Source organism: Palaemon carinicauda, chromosome 9 (assembly GCF_036898095.1).
Source record: "Palaemon carinicauda isolate YSFRI2023 chromosome 9, ASM3689809v2, whole genome shotgun sequence".
Lineage (NCBI taxonomy): Eukaryota > Metazoa > Arthropoda > Malacostraca > Decapoda > Palaemonidae > Palaemon > Palaemon carinicauda.
In genome coordinates this window covers 151,716,748-151,740,718 of record NC_090733.1, presented here as the reverse complement: position 1 = coordinate 151,740,718, position 23,971 = coordinate 151,716,748, and the positions used below count along the sequence as shown (strand labels likewise).

The 23,971-nt window shown below is 42.0% G+C and overlaps 1 protein-coding gene across 1 annotated transcript in view; it reads left to right on the top strand.

The window, feature by feature from the left end:
• Window positions 1-23,971, top strand: part of LOC137647288 (uncharacterized) — an 84,891-nt gene that overhangs the window by 4,719 nt on the left and 56,201 nt on the right. The window contains exon 7 of the mRNA XM_068380680.1: window positions 1,282-1,460. Coding sequence (XP_068236781.1) covers window positions 1,282-1,460 — 179 coding nt within the window. The remainder of the gene's footprint in view (window positions 1-1,281; window positions 1,461-23,971) is intronic.

Here is a 23,971-nt window from a genome sequence, read left to right as displayed (position 1 = left end):
TTCAGTGTAAATGAGGATATCTTGGCTTTTAGAAGTTACGTTTTGAGTGAATTGTGTCGTCTTTTTTTTTTTTTTTTTTTAATTCAGCATCGCTTAGATATATATTATTGAAATGAAGTGCAATATATTAATTATCAAGTCATTTTCGGGACTAGCCGCATAAGGTATTCCTTTGATTTATTAGTTTGAAAGAAAAGTCCAGCTTCACTAGAAAAGTGGTATAGTTGACAAAGCTTCGGTTGCTTTTGTATCGTTTCTGGCATTCATCAATTATAATAAAATTACTAACCTGTACATTGTATTTTTGCATTCATATCTGTAGCTGAAATGATACATTTCACCCAGTTTGAAAGAAAAGTCTAGTTTGACTTCGAGAAGTTTTGGTGTTATGGATAATTCTGGATTGTTTGTAACCTTACTCTTTTGCAATTGTTAAGTATTGCAGTTTTGTTTTCATGTTTGCGATTATATGTCTGGTTTATGCATTATACCCAATTTTTATTTTTGCTACATTGGCTTAGTTTGCAATTATACTTTATTCCAATGAAATTTTATTGATATTGTGTGTATAACCTTTAGTAGTATCTGAATTAATATGCTATAACTAATTTGAGTGAAAAATTAATAAAAGAACATTTTAATGCACACCAACTTAATAATTCTTTTAGTAAGTGACCCATAAAACATGCAGATTAAATTTTGTGTACATTTAGCATTAATTTCAATTGCAAGCATGAAAATATATTTCAATGTTGCAATCATGTTTGTGACAAGCGGTATAAAATAGTTCACACCCAGTTTGAAAGTAGAGTCCACATTGTTCCTCAAAGAGACTTGTAAAACTATATTTGATTATTGGTAAAATTTGCCGAGTTTAAAATTTCTGTATTACAGTTAGTTTCCAACCAAAATTCTGAATTTAACCTTCCCAAAAAATGCACTTGGTATATTTATTTGGGTAAATTTTGCACAGATTTCATGATTTCTTTATTGCAAATGAATTTTAGTTCATTGTAGATTACATTTGTGTGTGATTATTTAAAGAAAAAAAATTTAATTTTGACTGAAAAACCATTTTGACCAAAGCAAATACTCATTACAAATCTACAGGTTTTGCACATTTTTCATTACTTTAACCTCCCAAAGTAATTTAAATCCCAGTATGAAGAAAAAGTCCCATTTGCCCCCAAAATGCAAGAGATTTATATAGTAATATGTTTGGCCAAATTTAAGCTACTTGAGAGAACTAATCCCTATTTTTTTTCACCTTTTAAATGACAGGACGGAAATGTGATGTGCGAAACCATCAGGTGTCCCAAACTCGAATGCCCAGACCCAAAACCAATGGATGGTGTCTGCTGTCCCATCTGTTTCCAACCCAAAAAGTGTCGGTTTCTGGACCGTTTTTATAACTATCATGAGATATTTACACATCCACAGGATCATTGCCAGGAATGCAGGTAAAGGAAATAGCTGTCTCTTAGTGTTTATAATCATTAACATAGCTTATCACACCAAACAGCCAACCATTGAAGCAGTTTTTATTGGCATTAGCCAAGTTAGTGTTGTCCAAATTACGAGATAATGAGCATGATCGGAGAATACGGTTTATGATCTGGGTATTTTCTCCAAATTTGCAGGACTGGTCAGTTTTCAGGCCCCATTTAACTAGATTGTTGCTTGTTCTATTGACTCCAGCTCTAGCTCTCTTGAGGACACACCACTCCTGTCTGGGAAGTAGTGCTCCATCAGCAATTTCTTCAGTGGGGTCCTGTACTGCGTTATTGGGGTGTAGTCTCCTGTCTGAGTCCCTCCATTGGTCCATTCTGTCATTCTGTACTTGTATTTGGACTGGCAGTCCCTCCAGAGTGGCAAACATCTTTCTTGACCTAAGTCTACTTAGATGTAATGGGTGCCTGGAGTTAAAGATATGTTTCCTCTAAAGTTTTTGTTGTTGTATGCCTCCTGATTTCTGGAGGGTCAGTGTGCAAGTTTGTAGAGGTTGTTGGTGGGAATGGGACAAAGTGTCCTTTGATTGTCGAGCATAGGGTCTATTTTCTGGCATGTAAAGATCTACTCCACACTTATGCACTGTACTTGCCTGGTACATAGCACAGAGCCAATGCAGTTGTTCTTAATGTGTAAGCATTGGCTCCCCACTTGGTTCCTGCTAGTTATTTTAGCAGGGTATTGTGAGAGCCAACCTTCCCTAGAAGCTTTTGGAGATGGGTGGAAAATGATGCAGAGTTCTATCTAGTGTTACCCCTAGGTACACTGAAAACTGGTGAAGATTATGATGAAAGAGAAATAACCCTCAATATTTTACTGCAGTTATCATAGGAGAAATTGGTCTGCCTTTTACTTTCTTTACTATCAGGAAAACATTTCTCTATACTGTTTTTGTGAGGTAAATAGTCCTCAGTCTTTTACTTTTTTATCATGAGAAAGGGTCCTCTTTCTCTGTATATTATTCTTTTGTTATTGTGAGGGTAATAGGCCTTTGTCGTTACTTTCTTTACTGTAAAGAAAATGTGTCCGAGTCGATATTTTGTTATTGTAAGGGATATAGCCCTCGGTCTTACTTTTGTAATAGTTGAGAAAATAGTTCTCTGTCTTTACTTTTCTTTACGGTAAAGGGAATAGTTCTCTGCATTTTAGGTTAATATTGGGAAAATAGTCCTTATTATTTTTCCTTTAGTTAGTGTAATGGAAATTTGTTCCTATGCAAATACAAACTCAAATCATTTATATGGTTTACTCTTTTGCTGTTTTGCTACAACCAAAATTTAAGAAGTCCTTTGGGTCTGGCAATATTGCATAGTTGCCCTCTGTTCTCACTTGTGCTGGGTAGGCACGTCAGACCCTGTGGCTTAGTCCTTACTTTATTCTTGTTTGCTGTGTCGTTCAGATAACTGCTGTCCCCGCTGTGCATTTGTGCTTTTTCTTTCACTGCTTTGTGATTGAGTGTTTCTCAAGTGTGTATGAGAACCTGTCCTGACCTTGAAGGTTGCACTTGTGATACCTTATGAGTCGGGGGAGGTAGATCCCCATCATTTGTGTTCAGGGTTTTTCGGTATGAGATACTCATTGAAGTTCCTTTATGAATTTTGTGGGGAATAGTCGTCTTCCTGATGGGAGAAATATGATAGTAGTCATGAGAAGACTAAAAGGGATCCTTCTCCTTCTGCTTCTTCCTCTAAAGAGGGCAAGAAGCATAAACCTTCTCTCCCGAGTACTGAATTTTCCCTGTCCGATCCTTTATCAGTTCCCGGAGGCTCCAGTAACAAAGGATGGCGCCCGTATGTTCAAACAATAGTTTGTAAATATATTATCTCTGAACGTGCTTAATGAGGTGGAGAATATGCATATTGATTACAATCCTTTTGCTTCTGCACTTAATCGGCTAGAATAAGATTCTTTGCAGGAATCAATAATATCACAAGATTTTGTGAACCCCAACAGGTCCCCGTCCCCACCAATCAGTGGGTTAAGCTCGGGGGAACAATTATTTATTTCATATATGGGAGAGCAAGGAGATTTCTCCTCCATAGTTCAGGAGGTTTCTCCAATTAAGTTAGACCATCTGTCCCCTAAACGCATGCTGACAGTCTTCGCACCATTCAGCAAATGGGCATGTATCTCCAACTTCTATGATTGGAAGAGTTGTACTATTCACCGATGAGATCCCATAGTGAGTCAGGGCTTCAAGTAACACCTGAATGCCTTTAAGGTAAGTTTTCTCTTGAAAAGGAAGAAACTAATCTTTCGCCTTGATCAATATCGGCACTTCTGGATTCCTCAAGAGGAATCTCAGTGTCATCTTCTTATAGAATGAAAAAGTTTTTGAGATCATCACATAAAGAACAAACTTGGTCCTATAAACCCAATGCGCATGTGAATCTTTCTCTGTGTCTGCAGATGCACGAGCAACCCTAGTGTTCTTTTCCCAAGACAGGTACAAAAAAAAGGCTTGCTAACTATGGCTCAAAATAGAAACTTGCAATCAGGGTCGTGAGCACCGCCTGAACACTGCGAGAAGCACTCATCCCTCACTTAGCATATCAGTTGAACATGCCCGCAGACAGAATATGGTTTCACAATTTCATGAATGTCGACAACGTGCTCAGGCATATATGACACAAACTAGCCATAGTCTAGAATAGATAGATACATCTAGAGACAAAAATGATAAATTTGCATATACTGTAGGTCAAATCCTGAAATAGAGATTTCTGGGTCGACCTGTGGCGGCCGGTGAAAAGAGTCCTTCTTATATACCTTTTCTGATAAAACCTTCCAATTATACCAGAGAAAGATAAAAGCATGGAATGCTGAGGTTACAACCCTCGCGCGAGCACCTTTTGGGTGTCGTGTATAAAGCAAAGGCGCGTGAAATCCACTATTCACAGGTTGTCTTCCATTTAGTTAATTCCTTCGTCAAAGGGATGGGCCGATACAAAGGCCCTAGCCAACCCACCAGCGCCACACCACCCACGCCCCGACGCGAGCACCATCTGAACAGCATCCTTCTTTTTGGACTTCGTCAGTGTGAAATTTTTTGTGGTGCTCTCGGCCTTTTTAACATTCGTGGATTTATTTCGTCATGTCCGAAGCTCCATCTTCACACATTCCAATGTTAAGTACCATAGTTTGTTTTGACAGCTTTTTATAGTACCGGGCTTTTGTTTTTATCCAGTATAGTCTGTTTTATTATTCCCGTCTGGCCCTTCACGGCGGCCATTGTTTGTTCACTTGTCTTGGGAATTCATCTTTGTCTGCCCGTTTAGTACTCTGTCACTTAGGTTCTTGGTTAAGTCCCTGGCCTTATGCCTTTGGAACCGTTATTATTTTTGCGTTATTATGCTCATGGTACTTTTTATGACACAAACTAGCCATAGTCTAGAATAGATAGATACATCTAGAGACAAAAATGATAAATTTGCATATACTGTAGGTCAAATCCTAAAATATAGATTTTTCAGGTCTACAGGTGAAACTGTTGAATCAGCATGAAAGGAAAACTGCTTCAGAACTGTATCTGCCATTTCCAGTGTTAATCCCCTTTTTGTGTTTCGAGAGTTACCATCTCTCAAGAGCCAGAGGACAGATTCTTCCCCAGATATTCTGCTTACAGATATAGACAGTCTTGGTAGGATAAGCCTGACGGATGGAGATTATCACTACAGTACAGTATTTTGTTTCAGAGAGAGAAACAAAACCTTCTCTCTCATCAAAATCTTATTATGAACACACGATTTTACAGTCATTCTTCCCCCTTAGCTTCTATACAGTACATATAGTATATTAGGAGCAAGGTAAGAGAGGAAGAATACCCAGAAGAGGGTTAAACCCCCTTAGCTCCTATACAGTACATATAGTATACTAGGAGCAAGGTAAGAGAGGAAGGATACCCAGAAGAGGGTTAAAAACCATAAAGATTTCTGATAACAGGACCATTAGGGCCGAGATCTACAGTAGAGTAAGATCCCCAAATTGGACAATATCATTGAGTACTCCCCAGAACAAAGGGCTGAGGCAACAGCAGAATCATCTGGTGTCGTTCCCTTAGTGGTACTGTTGTCGGAAGCAGGGCTAGGCATCTCACTTCCTTAATTTAATGAGCCCTATTCATTGGATTGATGGACTTAAGTGAACCACCTCATGCCCAAGTAATGGGAAGGCGTTGCACAATCATCTCAAAAATATTTTCCACTTATTCGATGCCCCTCTTTTGAGTCAGGCTAAGGACACCATGAACCTTATTAACAAACTGATTTCTGGTGTGGAGAACACACTCATATCCAGTCAATCATTGAGATTACTACTTCCTGCCTTATCTCAATGAGTTCTACATGGACACACCTTAGTCCCCTTCTGATTTACCTGGACGTTCCAAACTTGAAACCAGCCACTTCTAGTGGGAATTTGATGCACCTTCTTTTTCTTCTGCCCCAAAGCTGCAAAATATGGAGGCAGCAGCTATGTCTGCTTTTAAGGCTTGCTCCTTGGCTGGACCATTGGTCAGCAGCAGTTACCTACTTTGCAGTATTAGAAATTCTAATAATTTCCAAAACAAGGAAGCAATATGAAGACCTCATCCACTCAGGGGCAAAAGCATTGGAGTTTGTACTCCACCAAATGGTTTTTATCTGGGGCGATTGTGTACTAAACCGAAGAGACACAGTAATAGCAAAGATTGCTAGGCATGTGATACAATTTGTAGGGATTTCTTAAATCTGAGGAACTCTAATATCACACTGTCAATTTTTTTTTCCCAGCAGAAACAGCAGCAGCAGTGGAGAAATTTGAAAGGCTAGCCAGACGTAGCTCCTGGGAAGAGCTGCAGCATGTAGATTCTTGGCTCCCTCTTAGTAAATGCAAAGGCCAACCCTCCTAAAAAAAAAAGCTCCTAAACATTGTCTGCTACCAGAATCCGACAACATCCAGCAGTATAAAACGGATTTTGAGCGAAGCGAAAAATCTATTTTTGGGTGAGATGGCCATGTCGTCCTGATGGAAGTTCCTAAAGGGTAGCTTCCTTGGGTATATATAACTACGGCGATATTCCCAGAGAATTTACCTTAAGGTACCCAGAATTCTAACTCCTGGAGCGAATATCCCTAAAAAAAGAACCAGGGATATCGCGAAATATCAGAGGACGTATTCTTGACGCGCCACATGGCAATCTGCACCCCGAACAGAGTTAACACTTCGAAGGGGTCAATTGGCAAGAAAACAAAAACGAGAAAGAAAAAGGAGAGCCGCTCGCAAGGTATCTCTCCTCTCCCGTTTCATAAGCGTGCATTGCGCCGCTCACGGCACCATCTGTATTCCTTGTAGCGATACACGAGGTGCTACAGATACTGTATGTAGGGAGGGGACCTACAGCCCTTTAAAGAAAGGGAAGGGCGGGTCCATCAGGACGACATGGCCATCTCACCCAAAAATAGATTTTTCGCTTCGCTCAAAATCCGTTTTTTGGGCTCAAGCCATGTCGTCCTGATGGAAGTATACCAGAGCATTACTGTATCTGTGGATTCTCAAAACGTGCCGTACTCCCCGAAGGTATTTCCCGGCCAACTAGACCTAGAGACCTAAGATGTCACCGTTATGCATCTTTTCAACTAACCATAAACCATGTTAGTGCTTCCTGCCCCCTACAGGGAAGAGTCCTACTAGACTCTGGAAAAGTCTCGAAGAGTACATATACCTATGTATGAATAACAGACAAGCCAATATAGTGGTCTCACCCTATATCATGTAAAGCATAGTTTGTAAAGAACCACTGCGTCAATATGAAATATCGACCAGTTCTCCGTTCGATACTGGATTGGACAAAGGTTTATATCCGAGTAAGAGGAAACTTGCATATCCGCCACCGTCCCCTTAGGGCATGGAGTCCTCCCGCCAAGGGAAAGCATAAACCAATGCAAAAAATGCTTGCATAAAGGAACAATCTATTAGAATTATCCCAGATAAATATACATAGTACGTAATGCTAAATTATTTCCATTAAATTGACACAGGTGAAGGAGACGCAAGGTTCACAAGAACTAGTTTGTTGACAAACAATAAATAAAACAGGTTAAACAACAATTATATACATATATAAGAGGAGAATAACCAAAAAATAAGCATAAGCATGATAGTAAACAGAAACTTGTTTATCTGAAAGAAAAACATTAGCGCCACTTTTAACATACCGAGGTATCAAAATTGTAAAAGTCTGTATTACTAATCAGTTACATTAGCGTTGGAAACGCTCGGCACACATGTCTGCACTTATGCTAGGTTCACCTTTGAAAGTGGAACAGTCTACGTGGGCAACCCCGTGCCCTCACACTTAGTTTGTAGAACAGTTTGTAACTACACACTCACCCCGGAATTAATCGTCCCAATTAAATCCACTGTTCCTCGCAGAGTTAAACAGCAGGGTTCACGACACAACCCACTGCTACCACAGACCTCTTTAGTTGCTCCACTTGCTTCGCATAGTGATGAAAGAACACTCTGGAAGACTTCCAGCCAGTGTATGAACGAAGATGTTCAAAATCCATACAATTAAAGAAATTTAAGGATGAGGCAACTTTCCTCGGATCGTGACCTGCGGGTGTACTGTCAGGATCCGCTCTGCGAATAAAATATGTGATTTTCGCCCTAAGTTGTTTCAATGATAAATTTGAGCCTGATGTTTCTCCCCTGAATAGTTGACCACCCCTGAAGTCTGAAGATCTACGAAGATAGACCTTTAGGCATTCTACTGGACATAGAGATGCATCTTCTTTCAGAGGGCAGATTCTCCAGGGACCCCACCTGTTGGTGGGTAACTCGTTCTTGGCGAGAAACGTAGGATCCGGAAACAGGTTCAGTTCTCCCCCATCCAAGAACTGTACACGACCCTCCTCTCTCGAGAGGGCTACAATTTCACTAACCCTTGCCCCGGACGCGAGTGCAAATAGGAAAATAACTTTTTGGGTCAAATCCTTTAACGCACACTCCTCATTGTTCAACAGTGAAGCAAAATGAAGAACTTTATCTAAGACCATGAAATGGGCTTTGGAGGTGCTGAAGGTCTGAGTTAGCACAGGCTTTCGGAATTTTATTAAAAATCTTGTTAGCGAGGTCGACCTGGAAGGCATATAAAATGGGTCTTGTCAAAGCAGATTTACACGTTGAAATTGTGTTAGCTGCTAACCCTTGACCATGGAGGTGGATGAAGAAAGATAAGCAGAAGTCCGTCGAGATCTTTTGCGGATTCTTCGCCTTGGCAAAGGCCACCCATTTCCTCCAAGATGACTCATATTGCCTTCTAGTAGATTTGCACTTATATTCCTCTAGGAAGTCTATACTGTCTTTCGAAATCCCGAAACGTTTTCTCACCGCTAGGGAGAGAAAATCATGAGCTGCAGGGTCCGTGTTTTCTGAGATGAAGCGCAGACAGTCGACTTCTGGACTCGCTGGGTCAGAACTGGATCTGGTAATGGTAGAAACTTCAGCTGTAGTTCCAATGCCAGAGGGAACCACACGCTGTTCGGCCACTTGTGAGCCACTATTGCCGCTACTCCCTTGAAAGATCTCAGTTTGTTGAGGACCCTCAACAGAAGGTTGTGAGGAGGGAACAGGTAAATCCTGGACCATCTGTTCCAGTCGAGGGACATCGCGTCCACTGCTTCCGCCAAGGGGTCCTCGTACGGGGACACGTAAAGGGGTAACTTCTTGTTGTCTTTCGTCGCAAAGAGGTCTATTTGCAGTTCTGGGACTTGACTCAAGATGAAGGAGAATGATCCTGCGTCTAGGGACCATTCCGACTCTATCGGTGTGAACCTGGATAGAGCGTTCGCTGTCACATTGCGGACTCCTTGAAGGTGAACTGCCGACAGGTACCACTTCTTCTTTTCCGCCAGTCGAAAGATGGCCAACATCACCTGGTTGAGTGGTGGTGACCTCGATCCTTGTCGATTCAAGCATCTCACAATCACCTCGCTGTCCAGCACCAACCTTATGTGGATCGAGCGACGCGGGAAGACCTTCTTCAAGGTAAGGAGTACTGCCATAGCTTCCAGAAAGTTTATGTGAAATGTCTTGAATAGATTGGACCAAGTCCCTTGGGGCTTCTTCCGATGAGAATGACCTCCCCACCCCTCCTTCGAGGCGTCTGTGTGAATAGTCAACGAGGGGGGAGGTGGCTGAAGAAGTACCGACTTCTTTAGTTGCCTGACTTGGGACCAAGGCCTGAGAAGTGTACGTAGACGAAGCGGAACTGGTCTTATCAGATCTTTTCGCGCGTTTGATGCATAACTTCTCCAAACTCCGGTTGCATCCTTTAGCTGTGCTCTTAGCACCGGGTCTGTTACCGAAGCAAACTGGAGAGAACCCAGCACTCTCTCCTGTTCGCGTCTTGATATCCTTTCGGAATCCAGAAGTCTCTTGACAGAACCAGCTATCTCCTTCCTCTTCTTCGCCGGGATGGAGAATCGGTGTGACACTAGGTCCCAGTGGATTCCCAACCACTGGAACTTTTGAGATGGAGAAAGTCGAGACTTTTTTCTGTTGATCTTGAAGCCTAGATACTCTAGGAACTGGATCACCTGCAGGGAAGCTTGCAAACATTCTGTCTTGGATGCTGCCCACACCAGCCAGTCGTCCAGGTAGGCTACCACCTGGATTCCCTTTAGGCGTAATTGTTTGAGAGCTACGTTCGCAAGCTTCGTGAAGCTCCTTGGGGCTATGTTTAGCCCGAATGGCATGGCTCTGAAGGCGTAGAGTTTTCGATGTAGCTTGAACCCTAGGTAGGGGGAGAGATGGCAATTGATTGGAACGTGCCAATAGGCGTCTGACAAATCTATGGAGACGGTAAATGCCCTCTTGGGCAGTAAGGTCCTTATGTGTTGCAGTGTTAGCATCTTGAACTTGCAGTTCACTATGAGCTTGTTGAGTGGCGACAAGTCCAGAATGACTCTGAGTTTTTCTGAGTCCTTCTTGGGAACACAAAACAGCCTCCCTTGGAATTTGATGGACTTTACCCTTCGGATCACTTTTTTCTCCAACAGTTCTTGAATGTACTCCTCCAGAACGGGGGTGGAGTGTTGGAAAAATCGAGGGCACGGGGGTGGAGTGCTGTACCAGCTCCAACCCAGTCCATTCTTGAGTAGGCTGTGGGCCCAGGGATCGAAGGTCCACCGATCCCGAAAATTCTGAAGTCTCCCTCCTACCGGTATCATCTCACTTTGACTGCTGTCCTGAGGCCTTGCCCCCCTGACCGCGACCACCCCTGAATCCCCTCCCCCTTGAGGGGCGTCTAGACGAGCCTCTGGCTGCTCCTCTAGGCTTCGCTCGAAAGGTAGTTGACTGCCCTTCGAACGTTGGGTTAAATTCCGGAGACTGCGTCGACACGGCTTGGGGTACCCACTGGAATGTGGTCGGGGTTTGTGCCACCATCTGGGGCACTGTAGGCATAGGCAATTGCTGTTGCTGCTGCTGTCTGAATGGCTTGGCTGGCCGAGAGGGTAGCCTAGTCTTCTTAGTCTTCCTCTTTAGTTGGGGACCTTCATCCGTGGAAGACTTTCTCTTGAGAGATAGGCCCCACTTCTGGAGAAGGTTTCTATTCTCCGTGGCGGCCTTATCTACAACCTCCTTGACCGCTTCACTAGGGAAGAGGTCTATGCCCCAAATGTTGGAGGAGATTAGTTTCCTTGGCTCGTGCCTAAACGCAGCCGAGGCGAACACGAACTCCCTACAAGCCCTCCTCGCTTTGACGAAGCTGTAAAGGTCCTTCGTCACTGTGGCCAGATGTGTCTTAGCCACTACCATGAACATCTCATGAACCTTGGGGTCACTTGCCATTGTCTCAAGAGTGGTTTGATGAGACATTGAGGCAGCCAGTCTTTCTTTCGTCTCGAGCTCCCTTCGCAAAAGAAAGTCAGACAGCTTGGGGAGGTTCTCACCGAACTGACGTCCGGCAATATCAGCCTCCAACTTCCCGACTGAGAAGGTAAGATGGACGTCCTTCCAGTCCTTGTGGTCCATGGGTAGGGCCAAAGACAAAGGTTTACACTCCTCCAAGGAGGGGCATGGCTTACCAGCCTCGACTGCTTTCAGCACAGCCGCAAACCCTTTCTGCGTAAAGGGGAAGGCTCTAGCAGGAGAGGACACAAAGGAAGGGTGCTTCTTACTCAAAGCAGGTACCTTTGAGTTTGTGAAGCCCCTCTCTTTCATCGAGCACGATAGCAAAGCTTGAGCCTTAGCATGGTCCAAAACTATGACCTCCTTCGGCTCTGTCTCCTCCTTTGAGGCTGGCTCCTTCCTTAGACGGACATAACAGTCCGGATACGCCCCCTTGCTGGGCCAGAATTCCACCTCCTCAAGGGGAACTGAGCCCAACTTCTCCGAAATGACCATTTTTCCGGTCGTCATAGGCATGTGCTCAGCATACTTCCAAGGGTTAGCATCTGAGCACAAGGGAAGGTCTTTCACGCTGAGCTTCTTCTGGGGCCCACATGATGCTGCAAGTCTCCGCATCTCCAGCTCCATTGCAGCCGCCTTCTCATTATTCTCCCTCTGCATCTGTTGGATCATTCCAACGATGGAGGAAAGGGCCTTTCCCAGCTCTTCTGGGAGAGAGGACGATGTTGAGGGAATAGGTTCAGGGGCCTGAACCGGAGTAGCCGACACCTCGTCGACCTCTTCCTCTTCATTGTCTGGAGCCTGCTCTTCATCCTGGTCTTCTGCCAGAAGGTCATCTTCCAGACGCTCGGACACCTCCGACATCCTGTCGTCCAATTGGATGTCCTGCAGGGCGTCCGCGACTTCAGCATCCACAGGGATCTGAACTACTGGTATCTCCACTTGAGGCTGGGGAATCACTGCCTCAGCTGACGCTCTGGGGAAAAGGTAAGCCCTCATCTTCTCACTTGGAAGATAGGGCCCAGAGGTATTCTTCTGAAAACCCCTTACCCAGGTACGAAGCTTCTCCCTTGCTGCATCCCTTGACTCCGCCGTCTTAGGGGAATCAAAAGCCTCAGCAACCAGGTTTGTGCACACGGTACATACCTGCGGGTCCCAATACCGGAGATCACCTTTGGAGACTGCGCATGCTGCGTGCCTCCTACACAAATCATGTCCGCAGAAGTTCTTGCTGCGGACGTTGCAGAAAACGCTTCCACACTTCGGATGGTCCTCCTGTAAAGAGAAGAAATTTCCATGAGTATCAAGTGAACTACGTATCACTGGATATACATAGCTTAGCATAATTAAACCAGAAAGGAAAGACACACACTTGTGTTTCCCGCACAGTAAATTGCTGCAACCTTCCAGATAATAAAATCGTATGGTTAATCTATCCTAGAGCAACCAATGAATAATTTCCAGAGGAAACAGGTGTAGCTCACACCCAAAAGATGATTTTAAAATGCCGGATAGTAGACAAGAAAGAACTCACTTTCTTTATCTGTAAGGCTACACCAAAGGGCTGTGCAAGATAACACAAAAGTGTTAGAAAACACAGTGTTGTAACAAATACTATACTATAGTTTTCTCCCTACAGTATATACTATACTGAAAAATACTGGCTACAGTATAGAAGGTAATGTGCCGGCCAGCACACATCATAACTAGTTTAAAGTATACTACTTAAGAGCTATAAGGCGGCAGAACGCTGGTTCAAATGCATGTGCCGGCCGGCAATGACTGCCGGCCGGCAACTACACAAGGTAGCACCCGGCTGCCGGCCACCAATCGTAGCGACCAGCAGACAATGGTGTGATAATAGCCGGCCGGCAAAGGTATACAACTGATGCCGGCCGGCAGCAAAAGAACCAGAGAACTCCGACTGCCCGGCTTCCGGCATCTCAGGCCGGCAGCCGGCTAGGGTACAACACTAGAAAAAAACAGAATGGATGCCGGGATAAGAGACTGTACTACCTCATAGCCCGGCAACCCGAAAGAATGCACATAAGGAAGGGGAGAATATAACTTCAGGCTTCCTGACCAATGCCATCTGGCTCTACAGACAACCATGGATGAGAGACCAAGAGAGGTCCGGGCAGCACTCAAAGCAGAAGACCCTTGCCGGCCGGCACGCACTGCCGGCCGGCAAGGGACTGAGTCAACCCCACATCCTAACCTATGCTAGGTACAGATGTAGAATGACGGACAGGAATGCAATGGCTAGGCCATTACAAAGGAAAGAGGGGGAAAGGGTGAAGAGGGTCCTACCAACCTTGCTTTAGTAATGAATCACCCGCAGCCAAGAAAACTCTTCTTAGCCTAGGGGAGATCCGAGGAGGGAGGCCAGCAATACTTGCCAACCCCCACGGAACCAAAGCAAGGAAAGCGTTGCTATTCACAGAAAAAAGGATCTTGTCCTCTACACCGAGAACAGCAACACAGGACTAGTCTGCTAGATCACAAGAAGAAGGGATCATCTCGTACAGAAACCTTCGAAAGTGACCTAAGGAGGCTAAGCCTCCTATGTCTGTTGTCAGTCTAGCAAGGGAATCTCAACCACGAGCTAGACATAAACAGACACAGACTAAGAACTCTGATGTTCTGCCCCTTCTCTGAAGCCAGACTTACTGGAAACAGGAAGGAACAGCAACACCCTAATATAGTTGTATCTAAAGTCAATTCAGATAAACCACTAGGGTTAAGCCCAAGGCTTAAACAGAGGGAAAGGGATTGCACACCTTCTCCGAAGAGAAGAGAGCAACCGGGGAGTGTGAGAAAGTATACGAAGGCCCCATAGATAACTTAGCCTAGGCGCCAAGAGAATCGATTACCTAAATCACCGAAACTCCCTCGTATACTATCTTGGAAGAAAATCAACATAATCTTGAATGTATAAAACTGCCTAAAGCTTCAATAAAATTTTTAAAACACTCGGAAATCTGAATATCATGCAGCAAAGTACTAGGGCCAAACGACTAGGCTACAAGGTCTAGCGTAGGCCAGAATCGGCGAATCCTTCGCCAAGACAAACAATACTAACAGCATCATATAAAGACATCCTATGTAACGCTAAAATTATTAAAGCGAAACAGCCGGGCACGTCGCTCTGGCTAACTAAATAACTCGTACCTAGCGAGCGACAGCGTCCAGGACGCCTCCGGTAGGCAACAGCTCTTGTAACAACGATATCACTATCAATCACTTTTAAAATTACCAAGAGCCTACATTTATACATAAAAGAAATAATACTCAACTTATCAGAAGCAGAAGAAGTTGGAAAAAGCATTATTAGTTGATTAAATCCAAGAATTGCGAGAAACACAGGGAAAAAACACCGAGTTGTTGAGCTACGCAAAAAGGAATACAGATGGCGCCGTGAGCGGCGCAATGCACGCTTACGAAACGGGAGAGGAGAGATACCTTGCGAGCGGCTCTCCTTTTTCTTTCTCGTTTTCGTTTTCTTGCCAATTGACCCCTTCGAAGTGTTAACTCTGTTCGGGGTGCAGATTGCCATGTGGCGTGTAAAGAATACGTCCTCTGATATTTCGCAATATCCCTGGTTCTTTTATTAGGGATATTCGCTCCAGGAGTTAGAATTCTGGGTACCTTAAGGTAAATTCTCTGTGAATATCGCCGTAGTTATATATACCCAAGGAAGCTACCCTTTAGGAACTTCCATCAGGACGACATGGCTTGAGCCCAAAAAAGACCATTCTAATTCCTTTGCCAAGGAGGCCATCTTTCCTGTCATATGAATCAAGGACACCAGGCCCCCCGTTAGGAATGGTAGATTCCCCAACTTACCACCTGTAGGGGGATGCTGCTGGACAAGGTAACAGTCCTTCAGGGCAGATCGCTGTTTTGTAGAAGTTCTTTGCTCAGGGTCTCGCATCCCGTTCATGAGCTGTTGCCCTCCACTAACTCAGGCTCCAATGACCCTATCATTGTATTCGATAAGGTCTCAAAAAGATCTCCTTTTAGAGAAGAAGGTTTTACAGATGGTGGGGAAGGACCCGATTGGGGAAGTCTTGGGTAGGTCTCGGGTAGGTCTCCAGATTACCATTGGCAACCTATTCCTAGTGAAGAAATTGACTGGAGGCTTGTCATAGACCTTTCCTGCTTGAACCAGTTTGTACACCAAGATGGAAACCCCCAGCACAGTAATACAGGCCATAAAAAAGAACTTCTTCCTAGTGACCATATACTTTCAGGACTTGTATTTTCAGATCCTAGTCCATCCAAGACCAAGGAAGTGCCTGTGTTTTATTTTCTGAGAAAAAACTTGTCAGTGCAAGTGTTGTGCTTTGGCCTGTCAACAGCCCCACAGGTATATTCACTCTTCTATTTACTCTAGTCTTCTCGTTGGGGACATGTCATGGGAATAAGGCTTCTACAATACCTAGATGACTGTTTTCTACTGGCAGAATCAAGATCTTGGCTTATCTGCCACAGAGAGCTTCTTGAATTTTGCCATGATTTTGGAATCCAGCTAAATTACGAGAAGTAGAGACTCGACCTTCCATGTCGTCTACTGTACTTGGGCATGGCCATGGCCATAGACTCGATCCAAGCCAGAGTATTTCCATCTATACACAGACTCCATGGATTGAGACAGATTGCAACACCTTTTCTTGAGAAAGAATTGTCCATCTCTGGTCAAGGCTCCTCGGTCACCTCGCCTACCTAGAGAAACTGGTACCCTTAGAGAGGATGCATCTTCACTTGGTACAGTAGGCACTGAAGACCCAATGGTTGCAGATGGTTGCAGACATCAGATTCTCCATCAGCTCTCTTGAAGATCACTCAAGTTGTAAAAACAGGTCTCTCGTGGTGGTTAAAGGAGGAGAGCCTGTTAGCCAGATGATATCTACAGGTTCTAACTCCAAACATCCTATTTTTTTAGATGCTTCTGACCAAGGATGAGGAGCCCATTTAAGTAAGGAACAAGTCTCTGAAATATGGTCAAAGGAGGACAAGTCATTCCACATAAACTGCTGTACCTGGAACTAAAGGTAGCATACCTAGCATTACTCCACTTTTACTGTCTTATCAAAGGTCACTCAGTAGTGTTGATGAGCAACAGCACAACTGTAGTGACTTGGGTCAACTAGTAGGGTAGCTTGGTTTCCCACAACCTATGCCAGTTGGAAGTAGGGATGCAACACTGGGCACAAGTGAATGCCGTTCATCTCTCAGCCCACTTCATCCCTGGGAAAAAGAATGTAATGGCAGACAATATGAGCTCTACCAGGGATGATAGTGTGTTCAAAATGGTCTTTAAATCCTCTAGTTGCAAAGTCTCTCCTGACTTGTGGGGTTCCTTAATCATAGACATGTTAGCCATCCAACTGAACAACAAACTATTGTACCAATGTATTGCTTGCAGGCTCTGGATCCAGTAGCAGTAATGGAAGATTTTTTTTCCAACACAGCTAGGATGGGAAGGACATCGATGCCTTTCCCCTATACTGCCTAATTCGTCAGGTTCAGAACAAATTGAGGATGTCGGAAAACCTAAGATTAAAGTTAGTCGCACCAAGGTGGCCACAGGTGGATTCGTACCTGGACCTTCTAGATCTTCTCATAGAACTTCCAAGAGAACTTTTAGATTGGTCAAATCTTCTACGTCAACTTTACATTAAAAAGTTTCATGAAACGGCTCACTGCCTGTCTAAACAACTGGAAGTTACCTAGCACCAGCTTCAAAAGAAAGTTTCTTCAAGATCAACTGTGGAGCAACTTTCAGGATACCTTCAGAAGTCCTCCGTAGAGGTCTACCAGTCTGTCGGGCAAAGCTGTCACTTTTCTGTGGTTGGTTCGTAGGCCACTTTACCACTGATTGTGGACTTATTAGTTTTTCTGTATAAGGAAATACTTCTCTCATTCACAGTGGTAAAAGGCTATCGCTCAGCCTTGAGCCAGGACTTCAGACTTTAGGGACTTGACATCTCCTTGTGGGAACTCATGGCTTTGATAAGAAGCTTCAAGCAGTCTTACCACCTCAGAAACTCTAACCCCTCTCTAGGAGTGTGTTAAAGGTTCTAAGGTCCCTAAAGTTAGCACCTTACAAACCACTCCGCAAAGCAACAGGCAGAGAGCTGACATAGATAAGTGTTCATATTAGCTCTAACATCATTAAAGAGAGTGAGCAAGTTACATGGTCTCTCATTTAGTATCACATTCCAGGGTGTGGAAATATCTATACAGTATTCTTCATTTATCCCAAAATTCAAAGCCAAGACACAAAATCTATCAATTAATGATAACTAGTTTGACCCCTTTACGACTTAGCAATCAGAGAGGTAACTGGTGATCCAGACAGTCTGTTAATTTGTCTTGTAAAGGCGCTCTGCCTGTATCTTGAAAAGTCTACACCTTTTTGTCCTCACATCTCTAACTTGTTTGTAAGTACATGTCAAAACAAGAAGGGAGTATTCAAGAACACCATTTTTTTTCTGGTTACGAGAGACAGCTAGGAGAGCAATCAAATCTTTGGAAGAAGTGTCTACTATGGTCCCTCCCAAAGCTCATGACATAAGTGGTATATCATGTCATCAGTTATTTTCAGCATATTTGTGATACGAGACTAGAATGAATGGTGCCTTTCTCTCTTTGAATCCTCCCTTCCTTGGGAGTATCTATGCTGGTGACCACTTATGTAGGTAAGAAACCACTGTGACATATATATGATATATTTATAATGATAAAAGTTACTTTTACAAAAACTCAAATTTGTCTAGTTGAAGTTCTAACACTTATGTTGACATCATGATCTTGCCTCTCATCCAAACCAGTCATAGTAGTTGATACAGTATTTTCTTTTTGGGTCAAGGGTCAGACAGATGCCCTAATATTGTCACCAAGAGATTTATTACCACCTATAGGAAGACTTCCACATAAATTACAAGTCTGTACTGGTTTTGCTAGGAGAAAACTTTTTTTTTTTTTTAAGCAATTTGTATTTTTTCTAGCCAAACAAACCTGAGTCATTTATTTATGTTTCTCATATCATTCACCATGCCATTCTTAAAAAGACTAAAATGATGACTGAACTGCAGGCTCAGACATGCTTACAAATATGGAATGGAGGCAATCATACCATGTTGCCAGACCCACAGGACTTCTAAAGTTTTGGTCATAGCAATAGAGTATACAGTACAGTACTGTACCATATAAATGATGAGGGTTTTTTATTCGCATAGGAAAAATACAAATGACTAAAATAGATTATAGTACAGTATTTCTATGTATCATTTATCATTATAAGGGTAATGTTCCTCAATCTCCTACTCTCTTTACTGTTGGGGAAGTACTTCTCTGTATACAGTAGTTCTTTTGTGTTTATTGAGGAATTAGTCCTTAGTATTTTTTCCTCTTATTTACTGTAATGGAAATATATCTATGTATTGTTATTTGTTATTGTGAGGTCAATAGTCCTCAGTCCTTTACTTTTGTTATGATGGTGATGGGGGAAAAGTCCTCTTTCTTTACTGTCAGGGAAATTGTTGCCTAGTTGTTAGTCTTACTCTTGATATTATTGGGGGTAAATCGTCCTCTTGTCTTTTACTTTGTTTGCTGTTACGGAGATAGTTAGATGTCTTTTACTTTATTCATTGTGAGGGGAATGGTTGTCTGTCTTTAACTTTTTCTGTTAGGAAAATGGTTATCTGTCTTTTGCTTTGTTTGCTGGTAGGGAAATGGTTATGTCGTTTGCTTTGTTTGCTGTTAGGGAAATGGTTATCTGTCTTTTGCTTTGTTTGCTGTTAGGGGAAATGGTTATCTGTCTTTTGCTTTGTTTGCTGTTAGGGAAATGGTTCTGTCTTTTGCTGTGTGTGCTGTTAGGGAAATAGTTATCTGTCTTTTGCTTTGTTTACTGTTAGGGAAATGGTTGTGTCTTTTACATTGTTTCCTGGAGGTTATTTATACTTGCATGGCGTATTGGCTCCTCCACGTTCACCAGTTTTTCCAACTTTTTTTTCTATAGTGTATGGGTTTGATCAATTGCTTTATTTATATTTTTGTACGTGTTTTTGTTAATTTAGTTTTTAAGTATGATGTATCTTTTTATTACCATTAATTCTTATGCTGTCTGGAGACATTGATCAAAATCCGGGACCAGTACGTCCTAGATTTTGTCGATGTTGTCTTCTATATAGCATGCAATATTCGGGTCTTCAGGAAAATATTCAAGACCTTACGTTGCGTCCAGATAGTATGATATTCTTTTGTGCTCAGAAACTTTGATTTCTAATATGAGACGCTCACCTGAGCTCCTTTTAAGTGGTTTTAAGAATCCAGTACTTTTTAAACGGGATGCCATTCCTAGGGCCGGGGGAATGGCGGTGTATATAAGGACCAGGTAAACTATTTCTCATAAGTCCTGCTATGAATGTGAATGTCATGAGATTCAAGTAATAAAAATTTGTGGCAGGCATAACAACTTCTATTTGTGTTCGATCTCCCGGAATCCAGACATGGATGATTCTATCTTAGATTGCCTTTTTACCATTATGGCTAAGATACAAGATGATGATAGAAAGGCCTCTTTTTCTCTTTGTTGATGATTTCAATGGTTACCATAGAGAGTTGTTAAATTCTATTCCTCCTGCTGAACTACTCGCGGGTCTGATGACTGCTTGGATTTCCTATACACAGACTCCCCTGGCATTTTAACAAGTAATGTTGGTTCTCCAGTTGTGACATCTGATCATACCTTGATTTCATTAATACTGAAGACTGAGCAGCCTGCCCCTGATTTATCATAGTGTACTCATGTAAAATTTATATGAAATATCAAGCAGCCTGGAATGGGATTTAGAGTTAACTTTTGGGCTTGAATTTGTCACAATTGTATAGTAATGTTCGTCCTTGTCGTCCCTTTTATTGAGAATCTAGTCAACGTAATTGACAGGTGTATCCCTTCTCATGTGCTTAGGTACTGAGTGAAAGACAAACCATGATTCAGTGATGATTGAAGACGTACTTATTTGGAGAAGCAGGAGGCCTATCATTGGAAGGGTAACAGATCAGATTTGACTTAGAATAAAGATACTCGGCTTAGAGCTTTTACTCAGAGTTTATGCTTCAACTGAAAAGGAATAAAATTTAACCATAAAAGAAACCCTTTCTGGTACAACCCAGGAACATAAGTGGTTGGTTACCCTTAAGTCTGCACTCTTTGGTGTAGATGCAACTGTTCCTTCTTAACTTAAAGATGGCTTTATTATTCACTGTCCACAGGAAAAGGCAACCCTTTTGGCTGATGGGTTTGCTTATGTGTTTGACAGTAAGCAGAGTATAAGAAACTTGATCTTCCTCATTTCTGTTTTCCTGAGGCTAACTATTTTAGCTTTTCAATCTAGTGAAATTAAAGCTCTTGATGGACCTTGATGCTTGTGGAGGTGTAGACTGAAATGGTATTTTCCTTTGTTTTTTATAAAAACGGCAGATTTCCTAGCTCCAAAGTAATGTTATTTTGATCAAGTTAGCAAGAAGAGGAGCTTTTAGCACTTGGAGAATTGGTAATGTTACTCCACTATGTAAATGTGTTTGTGGTAGGTCTAGTCCAACTGATTACAGCCCAATTCCATAACTCCCATATTATCGAAAGTTTTTGAATGTCTTTTGGCCAAACATCTAAATATGTTTCCTGGAGGTAATCATCTGTTCCCTAGTTTGCAATTTGGTTTTCGTAAAGGCCTTGGAGCATGTGATGCCCTTCTTACAATCTCCAATGCTGTACAGAAATATCTTGATTGTGGTCAGGAAGTTCGTATGATTGGCCTTTATTTTAGTACTGGCTTTGACCGTGTTAATCATGAGGCCCTTGTTTGCAAACTCAAACAGTTGGGAGTTAGCGGGTCGTTTCTTAGCATCATTATTGAATATTTAAGTAATAGATTGCAAAGAATTGTTGTTGAGGGGCACTGTAGAGAGTATAGGAATGTGATATCTGGTGTTCCTCAGGGTAAGGGTAATGTTCTTGGCCCTTTACTTTTCATACTATATACACATGACATACGGTTTGGCTTAGAAAACAAGCTTGTTGCATATGAAGAGGATGCTGCTCTCTTTGCATCAATTCCATCTCCTGAATGTAGATCTGGGGTTGCTGAAACCCTTGTTAGAGATCTAGCTAAAATTAGTGCGTGGTATTAATTAAGGGGCATGAAGTTGAATCCTAACAAAACTCAAAGTATGATTGTAAGTAGGTCCCTGGTCAGGGGCAGTGGCTCCTCAACATCCGGATCTCAGCATTGATAATGTTTCTTTAACTCTGTATGACTCTCGTAAAAGTTTAGGTGTAATTCTAGACTGAAAATTTACTTTTAGGAAATAGATTAGATCTGTTATCTTCTATTGCACAAAAAATTGGCTTGGAGAAAGTTTTTTTGGTGATCATTCTATTTTGAAGAAGGGTTTTAATTCTTTCATTCTACCTTGTTTTGAGTATTTTTCTCCTGCCTGGTCTTCAGCTGCTAATTCTAATGTTACTTTGTTTGACAGGAACTTGAGGTCTATTAAATATCTTATTCCTGATTTAGATATTAATCTCTGCCACAGTTGTTCAATTGGTTTGTTATGCATGTTGCATATGATTTTTCATAATTCTGATCATCCTTTACATTCCAATTATCCAGGAAAGTTCCATCCTGTTCATAATACTAGGCATGCAGTCAAGTCTAATAGTCGGGCCTGCTCCATCATGAGGCTCAATACCACACCGTATTCTTTAAATTTTATTCCATCTGTGACCAAGTTGTGGAATGATCTTCCTAATCGGGTAGTTGAATTGGTAGAACTTCAAAAAGTTCAAAGTCGCAGCAAATGTTTTTATGTTGAACAGGCTGACATAAGTCTTTTTTAGTTTATATATGAAATATCTGTTTTGATATTATTGTAATTTCTCATATCATTTATTTTACTATTTCTCATATCTTTTATCTGTTTCCTCTGCTCAATGGGCTATTTTAACCTGTTGGAGCCCTTGGGCTTATAGCATCTTGCTCTTCCAACTAGGGTTATAGGTTAGCTAGTATTAATAATAATAGGGAAATGGTTATCTGTCTTTTGCTTTGTTTGCTGTTAGGGAAAATTACCTGTCTTTTGCTTTGTTTGCTGTTAAGGAAATGGCTATCTGTCTTTTGCTTTGTTTGCTGTTAGGGAAACTTACTTGCCTTTTGCTTTGTTTGCTGTTAAGGAAATGGTTATCTGTCTTTTGCTTTGTTTGCTTTTAAGGAAATAGTTATTTGGTATTATGAGGGACATAATCCTATTTTGGTTTCAGTTATTGTGGGAGGACTGTAGTTACAGTACTTCTAAGAGATTTGGTACATTGTCTTGTGCTTTTCTAATGAGGGTGAAATAGTGCTCAATATTTTTTCATAATGTCGGGAAAACTGCCTTAAGCCTTCTACTCCTTTCATTTTGTAAATCTATTTGAAGTTTTTCAGTTTCCTCCTGGATATATATATGTACTCATAGGCTTTTATCCAAAAGCTATTCAACTCATTGGAGCTGAAATTGGTCAAAATTTTCCGATACAGTATAAGTTTGTCCTATGTATGTAATTTGGGTCATGAACTACCACCAAGGGAAGCTATTCAGTACAGATGTTTGAATCTGAAAAACTTCGTTTTTATATTGTGAATTAAGTTAACAGATTTTGAACAGCAAAATAGGGCAGGGCACCAGCCACCCGTTGAGATACTACCGCTAGAGAGTTATGGGGTCTTTTGACTGGCCAGACAGTACTACATTGGATCCTCCTCTCTGGTTACGGTTCATTTTCCCTTTGCCTACATACACACTGAATAGTCTGGCATATTCTTTACATATTCTCCTCTATCCTCATACACCTGACAACACAGATTACCAAACAATTCTTCATCACCCAAGGGTTTACTGCACTGTAATTGTTCAGTGCCACTTTCCTCTTGGTAAGGGTAGAAGAGACTCTTTAGCTATGGTAAGCAGCTCTTCTAGGAGAAGGACACTCCAAAATCAAACCACTGTTCTCTAGTCTTGGGTAGTGCCATAGCCTCTGTACCATGGCCTTTCACTGTCTTGGGTTAGAGTTCTCTTGCTTGAGGGTACACTCGAGCACACTCTCCTATCTTATTTCTCTTCCTCTTGTTTTGTTAAAGTTTTTATAGTTTATATAGGAGATATTTATTGTTGTTACTCTTCTTAGAATATTTTATTTTCCTTTTTTCTTTTCCGCACTGAGCTATTTTCCCTGTTGGAGCCCCTGGGCTTATAGCATACTGCTTTTCCAACTAGGGTTGTAGTTTAGTAAGTAATAATAATAATAATAATAATAGAAGTGGTAACAGAGATAAAATAGATAGGCTTATGACATGGGTGTAATTAGGGGGCAAAGTGGTGCTTGAGAGACTTGAAAGACCCTTTAGTAGTGCCCCTCTACACAAAGTATTTTTGAGAAAAAATCCTAATAAAAAATTCAGCTAGTAGTGAGGTGACTTGGTTGTTCAATGGGGCTCTTTAGGTTAGAATAATGCAGTAA